The sequence below is a fragment of the Colobus angolensis genome, unplaced genomic scaffold (assembly GCF_000951035.1).
Source record: "Colobus angolensis palliatus isolate OR3802 unplaced genomic scaffold, Cang.pa_1.0 Scaffold115, whole genome shotgun sequence".
Taxonomy (NCBI): Eukaryota; Metazoa; Chordata; class Mammalia; order Primates; family Cercopithecidae; genus Colobus; species Colobus angolensis.
In genome coordinates, this window is record NW_012112586.1 from 1,401,881 (window position 1) to 1,411,630 (window position 9,750).

Sequence of the window (9,750 nt, forward strand, 5' to 3'; positions counted from 1 at the left end):
CCCAGCTACTCGGGAGGCTGAGGCAGGAGAATGGCGGAGGCAGAGCTTGCAGTGAGCTGAGATCCGGCCACTGCACTCCAGGCTGGGCGACAGAGCGAGACTCCATCTCAAAAAAAAAAAAAGAAAAAAAAGAGAAGAAATGAATGCCTATGTTGACAAGAAAAACTGTATGTGAACATTTACAGCAGCTTTATTCCAAAATTCTAAAAACTGGAAACAACCCAAATCTTCTTCAAAGGGTAAATGGATAAACAAACTGGGGGCACATTCACACAATGGAACAGCACTCAGCAATAAAAAGAACAAATTAATGGTAAATAAAACAAAGTAGATGAATCTGAAATGCATTATCTTCAGAGAAAGAAGCCAGACTGAAAAGCAACCCAGACTAGGATTCCATAGATATTCATTCTGGAAAAGGCAAAATCATTAGCAATGGAGAACAAAGGTCAAGGGAGGCGTGAAGAGTTGACTTCACACTTGACTTGACTGAGGCGGTGGTTACACAACTCAAAGGATTCGTCAAAATTCACAAGCACAGACTAAAAAACAGTGCATTTTACTGAATGTAAATTAAATAAGTTTAAACAAACATAAGCAAATAAATACTGACAGTGATATATTACAGCCTACTGATTCTAATAAATGTAGACAAAATGATGGAGTTAGAAAACCCAGCACGGATTCTTTATAGCAATAACTGATTCAGGCAAGACTCATCAATAGATGCTAGAACTAGTGGGTAAAAGTTTAAGGAGATTCAGGATATTTACATAGTCTCAAAGTATCTTCCCCCAAATTACTCATCATTTACAAAAGGCAAAATAAATAAATTTCCACTGCACAGGGCTGGTAGAAACCACCTTAACGAAGTGGTCAGAGTTAACATTATTAGTTACAGGACAAAGTGACATCACAGCCTTCGGATAAGACATTGAATTGGACATACCATTATTACTACAGCAATCTTCTCAAAAATGCATGATCCAAATAGGACACCAGAAAACATCAGACAATCCCACACCAAAGGACATTGTACAAAATAACTGGTCTATACTTTTTCAAGGCCCAGGCCAAGGCCAAAGCCAAGGTCATGAAAGACTGAGAAACCAGCCCAGATTAAAGAGGCCAGAGAGGTATGACAACTTGACACTGGACCAGGGGGGAAGAAACTATGAAGACAAAAGATGTCCTTGAGACAAAAGATGAAATTTGAATATAAACTATGGATTAGAATATATTATTGTATTACTGTACAATTTCCTGATATTTATTACTGTACTGCCATTAGGTAAGGAAACAGTCTTATCTAACACATGCTGAATTATTTACAGATAAAAGAGTATGATATGTTTTATATAGGTGTATATATATATGAGAATGAAAATAATGCAAATGGGGCAAAAACAACTGGTAAATTTGGTAAAGGGTATAAGCGTTTTTTTAAATAATTATTGCAACTATTATGTACATTTGAAATTATATCAAAATTTAAAATAACAACAAAAATCCCAAGGATGAAACTGCTTTCACAACCCAGCACTATCTACTCCAAAACTAGTAGAAATTTGACAGTTTGTTTTTGTTTGTCTGTTTGTTTTGTGAGACGGAGTCCTGCTCTACTCCCAGGCTGGAGTGCAGTGGCACAATCTCCGCTCACTGCAACCTCCGCCTCCGGGTTCAAGCAATTCTCCTGCCTCAGCCTCCTGATGAGCTGGGATTATAGGCGTGCACCACCACGCCAGGCTAATTTTTATAGTTTTAGTAGGCACAGCGCTTCACCCTGTTGGCCAGGCTGGTCTCGAATTCCTGACCTCAGGTGATCCGCGCACCTCAGTCTCCCAAAGTGCTGGGATTACAGGCGTGAGTGACCTGTGTTTTTAAACTAATTGGCATTACTAATGTAACAGAGTGAATTTGCAAAAAATTGAAAAAATCAGTTTGCATTCACTTAATATCCGTTTAGAAGCCTATGGTCCTGATGATTTCAGAAGTGTATTTCACTTCAGCATTTCCTCCAGCTATGGAAAATACCAATGTATCATCTACTTGAATCTTTTCTTTCTTATTGTTTTGCACTGTTCTCAAAATACAGATAAAGGACACAAGAAAGAACCAACATGTAAAACACAGCACACAAGGAATCCTGAGTACACATTCAACAGGACTAAGTATTAGATGACATGCAGGCTAAAGCTACTACCGCATTACAACTATACAAAAGAAAATAATGCACTAAGATCTGTGTCATCATTAACTCATGCAATGTAATTTTATAATTGTATATGCAGGAAGATTTTTTACTGTTTAAAAATAAGACATGGGCTCTGGAAAAAAAATGCTGAAGAGCAAGTAGTATATCGAAGGTTAAAATATCTGGATGAAGGAAAAGTTTGGGATGAGACTACATTTGAGAACCATCGAAAAGTACCTGAAATGGTTGCTGCTGGGATGAAAAAGCAGCAGAAACCTTTGGCGGAAGCTGGGTTGCTATAGCAACAGGAGTCCCAGTCTGCCCATCCTTTCCTGTCACAACCTTTACCTGAGAGGAAATATTTTGAGAAAAAAAGGCAACATGATTTTTACAACTGCTCAAAATTTTGTTAGAATTTTATTGCTGATAGCTCACTGACATTTGGGGTTTAAAAATGGAATGTTTTTGCATCAAATCCTGTAAAAGGATACTGAACTGACAGATTTATAGCACAACAACCTAACTCAAACTGCTAACCTTGCAGAAACTACAATTTAAGTCAAAGTGCAATATCTTTAGATTCTGCAACTTCAAATTTTAAAAATGCATATGGCAGACAGACTTCCAAGTAACAAAGCCCTAAGAACTCCATAGGAAATTTGCACAATAGCCACTCTGTTATATGTAGGGTCAGAATGGCAAAGGTCTTTTTCAGCAGGAAGTTAGAAAAACGAATTTGTTTTCTTTCTAAGACAGATAAGGGGGATTGAGCTTACAGACAACATTGGTATACAAACATAAGAGAAATGAATTTTACTGTTTCAGGACAATAGAGGCGAAATCCTCAAAATAACCATATAAACCTGTTGAAAAATAAATATAGTCCATCCTGGAAAAGGTGTTAAAAGAAAACACAAAATGGCAAAGTCACACAAATACATCCATAGATACCAGTAAGGACTGCTTAAGCAAAGAGACTAGCTTTTGTTCACCAAAAGCGGATTTCTTTGCAGAAGAGCTGACAAATATTTAAATTATTTTAACTGTATCATAAAACAAAATAAGCTCTACCAACATAGTATACACTACACAACACAAAGGCACAAAATACAGTGCATCACGGTCCAATTCGCTCTCACTCTGGTTTTCAGGAAGTCTCAGACTCACCATGGTACTAAGAAATCTCAGTTAAGGGGTTTATTATGTGCCATTCCAGGCACCCAAAAAGTATACTCTCTAAGAGAGTCACTCTTAAATATCACTTAATAGGTATTTGTAAAAACGAGTTTTAAGTGTGACCTCAAATCTTAAGACTACATCTAGAAATTGAGTAACTTCTCAAACTAGTTTTCTGCCATAATAACTATTTTAATGATGAAGGTCCCATATACATACATCTAGTGACTTATGACTGGTTATTATAGAAAGCTAGTGACTTAAATCGGTTTGAAAACCATGCTGATGGTGTTTTTAAGGAGCTCTAGAGAAGTAAAATGTGAAACTTGGAAAACCAGACAAAGGGTGCTGGGCCTTCACACTTTTGGCTGGTGATAGCTGTCAGCGTCAGCCAACAAACCACACCCAGATACAAGGGGGAAAAACTGGACACGCTTGCTGAGCTCTCTGAACCTGAGATGAACCCTTGGTGCTCAATGAAAACATTGGGTGTTGAATACGCACTCATCGTAGCGCAGCTCCGTCCCTTCCTCCTGACACTTCTGGGCTCAACAGCTCTTCCTTCCCATGAAGGAAGCCAAACACATTCTTCACTTCTACTTATGGCTCAAATCCTTGTGAAACCAAAACCTTAAAATACCGTAGGCTCAATAAATTATTACTTAATTCACTGTAGCATAATGACTAAGCAAATTAACTCCTGTTTCTTACCTCGTCATTGATAACCTCAGATTTTTCTTCCTCCTCTTCCTCCTCCTCCTCCTCTTCTTCAATGTCCAAATCATTCTGCCTAAGATATGCTTGTAACGGGGCATAATGTTTCTTCTTGAAAGCTAAGAAATCCATCATGTTCCCTTGAAAGTGTTGCAAGAAAAACAGTTCAATCAAATACTCCTTGAAGACCTCCTTCAGAGCCTGCATCTCCTGGTAATGATAGTCCAGGCACTGCTTCCTCATCTGTGCCATCTCCGGAGAGGCTGGGGGAATCTCCTCTAACTTCTTGGGAGCCTTCTTCACTCCCGCGTTCCCCACAGACGTGAGTGGGAGGCCGGAAAGGCCTGGGGGCACGGCAGTCCTGGAAGGGCTGGTGGGCGGGGGTGGGGACGTCATCCCAAACCCCGCTGCGCCCCCAGCCCCAGGGAGCAGCACGCCAGGCGTCCTCTCGAAGCCCAGGGGCCGGGACAGCGGCGGCCCCTGCAGCACCTGCTGCTGCTGGACCAGCTGGCCCTGGATGATGCTGCTGATCTGTGGTGGCAAGTTAGCCGTGGTGATGTGGCTTGGGCTGGCCAGGGGCTGCAGGCCGGCCCCACCCGCGGCTGCAGGGCTCTGGGGTCCCAAGTGGTGGATGGTGCCCCCTGACTGTGTGTGGGGCTGGGAGGGTCTCCGCTCTCGGACTGTGATGGGCGTACCCGGGTGCTGGAGCTGAACCTGGGCTCCCTGGGCGATCTGGGTGAGTCCTGACCCATCCTGAAACACAAAGTGTCCGCCACTGGATGGGCTCAAGCTGATCTGTCTCACCAGCACGCTGGCATCCACGAAGCCCCCCGTGGGGCTGCTGCTGCAGAGGCCCAGCCCAGGGCCAGGAGCACCTGCACGCACATTCTGCAGGGCCTGCCCCGGCCCGGGGCTGGGCTGCGTGGGGCTCTGGGTCTGGACCTGCTGGGACAGTGGGGACGTGACCTGAATGTATGATGGAGACCCATGCTCAAACCGCCGAGGCTGAGCACTGAACTGGAAGCCTGGAGAGGTGGGGCTGGGGAGCGGCAGTGGGGCCAGTGTGATCTGCTGGTTTCCCCCGACGACAGGGCCCACGCTCTGCAGGGTGATGTTCACATTCTGCCCGGCTGCAGGGCTCCTATTCATCAGCTGCTGTATTTGGTAACTGGGAGACTGGGGTGCCGACGGGCTCGCTGAGGGAGCGAAGGGAGCTGCGGGGGATGGGGGTGGGTTGGGGTGGGCCGACTGCTCCTCACCCTCGCTGCCAGGGCAGGCCCTGGGCCTCTGCAGCTGATGCTGGACGTTCTGGGGGCCAGTGCCATGGTGCATGATCACCTCCCTTCTGTATCCAACGTGTCGTTCTCCTAAAAATTAAAATTAAAATCAAGTTACTTGAAGGCACACATAATTGTTTTCTTATCATTTAACAGCATTGAAAAGACACTGTGAAAGTATATTCCCACCGCATCTGATTCAAACGACAGAGCTGACTCACATTCAACATGGCACAGCTGGAGAAATGTGTCCTCAGTCACTGCTGTGCCTGGGGTGGGCCCCATGGGAGTGGGTGGGTAATCTAAACCACCTACTGAAGGAGGAACGTACCAATCATCGCTGACCTCAGCAGCTAACCTGTGTGGGCGCTTAGAGAGACCAGGTCATCCCTCAAATCCTCACGGCCGCCCTGTGGGGTAGGCACTACTCACACCCCATTTGAAGGACTAGGAGACTGAGCTATAGGAGTATCTGTGAGCTGTTCAAGGCCACACAGCCGGCAGGCAGAAGAGCAAGGTCTGAAGCCAACACTCACGCTGTGGACCAGGAGGCCCCTTTCCAGCCTCTGCCCGCCTCTCCCTATGGAGGGACAGCTCCCTGCTCACTGCTGCCCAGTGCCCAGGACGCATTCTGTGACTCTTGTTGAATGAGGGTGTGCAGCACCACCTCGCCAGAAGCAAATACCCAGCCCTCCCCAGCCAGTAGTTCTTATCAACCTCCAGGACTACCTCAACTGCAAACTCTCCTCTTGTAAATCCAGTTCAAAGACACTGAGCCCCAGTTGTGTGTCAGGCCCAGTGCTACCACAGGAGAGTAGAGACAGACACGGGTAAGACGGTCCTTGCCCTGGGGAGGCTGCCAGCCTATGCCAGGAGCTAGGAGAAAATATGACATCAAGTCCTGGAGTGGAAGGTAGGAAACGGCCTGAGATCTCAACATTCTCCCTAAGAACACACGAAGAGAAGAAACTGAGAAGGTCTCAAGGGAGAGAGAAGGGGGATGGCCAGGACCTGGCTCTTACTCTGGGGTGAGTCGCCTTTCTGGTTTTGCAAACTCTCTGGGAGGCTGTACCACAACCTCAAAGGAGCTGTAATCCAAACGCTGCTGAGCACAAGTGGATGAGAAACAGCCATGGAGGAGCAGATGGGGCCACTGAGGAAAGTCAGCTTTCAAGACAGGATGAAGCAGAGGATGGAGCAGACAAGGGTAATCCTGGGGTGAGACAGGGTCAGACCTGGGCTACAGACTCCAGTATCTACAGGGGAAAGGAGGACTAAAAGTAAGCAGTGGGCCCCACCACTGCAGCCCCATCTGTTCCCCATTGTGGTCACTCTTTCTCCCCTAAGAGAAGCAAGGGTGCAAATGCAACAGTGAGTGGCACCTGGCACCCAACTGAGTGCCAGCATTCCAAGAGGAGAGGTGGGACACTGTCCCACATCAAGGGGGTGGCTGCTGCTTAGATCTATTTAATAACTAATTTATGTCATAAAGGAGCAAAAATCTCATTCAAGTTTTCAAGGGAAGCAGATGGACTCTTGGTGTCATAGTTTAGCACTGAGTCAGTGGGTGAGAAGCCACACCACCCCCCAACGTTCCGATTCACATTTAGGCCCACCACAGAAGCCAGCTTGACCTGGATGCCACCATTCAGACTTCTCCAGTCCTGCTGGACATACCCAGCGGCCCCGTCTTCTTGGGGAGCCTTCACCTCAACCCTGGCTGGACAGCTATCAGAGAGCTTCTTCTTGCTTCCTCCAAGACAAACAAGACCCCCTGTTCATCACAAGGACATCACCGCTTATCTCTATGAGAAAATGCACAGTGGATTTTTAAAAATCATGAATCTAAAGAGGATAAAAAATGGCCAGGCATGGTGGCTCACACCTGTAATGCCAGCACCTGGGGAGGCTGAGGCAAGAGGACCACTTGAGGTCAGGTGTTCAAGACCAGCCTAGGCAACATAGTGAGGCCCCATCTCTGTAAGAAAAATACAAAAATTAGCCAGCCATGGTGGCAATGTAGCAGCCTTAGTCTCGGCTACTCAGGAGGCTGAAGGAGGAGATCACCTGAGCCCAAGAAATTGATGCTGCAATGAAGAACAAGATTCCATCCCAAAAAAAAGAAGTTACAAAACGTATAAGACTCTTCCAAGTTTCGGGTACCCGGCTGAAATATACGTATATATGAAATCAAAAACTACAGAATTTATAAATGCACAAGTATATTCCTTACAAACATTTTTACAGTGCACTTTTAAACTAGCAGCAGAAAGGCATGCTTTGATCAGATGGTTAGTTTCTGAAGATGGGAGTCAGAAGACAGCACACGGGCTGCAGCAAACACAGCTTAAGGGAAGAGCAGGGCCACAGAGAAACCCATGAGCATGCCCCTCCCGCCACTCAGCAGAGAGCCCGTCAGAGTGGGTGCAGGGACAGGAGCTCCAGGTGGGGGCAGTTAACAATGCTTATTACTTTCAAAACAAGCTTCTGTTCCTGATCTTATTAAACAAGCATTACGACAGGAGATCAGTGTGAAACTGGCACAAAAGCTAAATTAACATAGGTAGAGTATATTCGGGATTATTTCCTTACGATACTTTCCCAGAGTGTCAAAGGAGATCAGTAAGAGAAAATGATGGCTAGAAAGAAACTCTCACATACAGTAATTCAGAAAACCAGGGGAAACGTAAGCATTAGGAATTTTAAAGTTACGTTATAGAAACTAATTAATGCATTGAGAAAATTCAACTTAAACTCTCATCACAAACCATACATCAAAATAAATTAAGTGGCCGGGCCTGATGGCTCGTGCCTGTAATCCCAGCACTCTCAGAGGCCAAGGCAGGCGGATCACTGGAGGTCAGGAGTTCGACACCAGCCTAACCAACATGGTGAAACCCCATTTCTACTAAAAATAAAAAAATTAGTTGGGCGTGGTAGTACATGCCTGTAATCCCAGCTACTCAGGAGGCTGAGGCAGGAGAATCGCTTGAACCTGAGAGGTAGAGGTTGCAGTGAGCAGAGATTGAGCCATTGCACTCCAGCCTGGGCAACACAACCAAAACTCTGTCTCAAACAAGCAAATAAATAAATAAAGCATTTTTATAAGCTAACTTTCTAAGTTTTATATTAAATGTAAAACAAAAAGAAATAAAGAAAAATCAAAATGTTCCTTCTGGTAGGTGATAGAAAAAAAAAATGTTAAACTCGAACACAAAAGTGAATATTTACTAAATCTCTGAAGGAAATTCAATTTCCTAACCTTAAAAATCATAAAGTTGGCCGGGCGCAGTGGCTCAAGGCTGTAATCCCAGCACTTCGGGCGGATCACGAGGTCAGGAGATCGAGACCATCCTGGCTAACACGGTGAAACCCTGTCTCTACTAAAAAAAAATAAATACAAAAAACTAGCCAGGCGAGGTGGCGGGCGCCTGTAGTCCCAGCTACTCAGGAGGCTGAGGCAGGAGAATGGCATAAACCCGGGAGGCAGAGCTTGCAGTGAGCTGAGATCCGGCCACTGCACTCCAGCCTGGGTGACAGAGCGAGACTCCGTTTCAAAAAAAAAATCATAAAGTTGTAACTGAAAAAATAGAAAGATTTGAAGATAATTTTTAAATGTTTAAAACTCAAAAAGTAAATCATCAAAATCTAAAACTAAATATCTTGGAAAGAATATTTGAAGTAGGTATGACAAAAAGCTATTACCAATACCGTAAAAAGCACTCATACAAATCAGTAAGAAAAACATTCAAATCCCAGTAGAAAAATGAATTAAAGACAAAAAGAGGCTGAGCATGGTGGCTCACGCACGTAATCCCAGCACTTTGGGAGGCTGAGGCGGGTGGATCACCTGAGGTCAGGAGTTCAAGACCAGCCTGACCAATATGGTGAAACCCTGTTTCTACTAAATACAAAAAATCAGCTGGGCTTGGTGGCACATGTCTGTAATCCCAGCTACTTGGAAGGCTGAGGCAGGAGAATCGCTTGAACCTGGGAGGTGGAGGTTGCAGTGAGCCAAACTCTTGCCACTGCACTCCAGCCTGGGCAACAGAGTCCTACTAAAAAAAAAAAAAAAAGTTCACAAAAGGAGAACAGCATGTACTTAACCAGCTGAGAGGAAAATGACCACCTTGCTACTAAAAAGAGAAATACAGACTAAAATAAATATTTCCCCAGACCCACTCAGCCAAGACATTAAATCAGACAACTGGCACTCCACTAATCCTGCTAAAGGGAATTAACAGAAGCAATTTGGGAAGACGTAGAAAAGATTTCAAATGGGTTCAGAAACAAAAAAGCGCCCTGTAGGAGTAGACTGCATACGGCAATAGGAAAGTGGAAGGAACCCATCTGACCCCAAAACTTTTGGCCTAGTAACCCTACTTCTAG

General features: G+C 44.9%; 1 protein-coding gene across 1 annotated transcript in view; it reads right to left on the reverse strand.

The window, feature by feature from the left end:
* The window catches only part of LOC105525454 (E1A-binding protein p400), a 117,650-nt gene extending 112,204 nt beyond the window's left edge, over positions 1–5,446 (reverse strand). Inside the window, exon 1 of the mRNA XM_011961086.1 lies at positions 4,082–5,446. Within this exon, the coding sequence (XP_011816476.1) occupies positions 4,082–5,416 (1,335 nt within the window). The 5' untranslated portion in view covers positions 5,417–5,446. The remainder of the gene's footprint in view (positions 1–4,081) is intronic.
* Between the last annotated feature and the right edge of the window lie 4,304 nt (positions 5,447–9,750).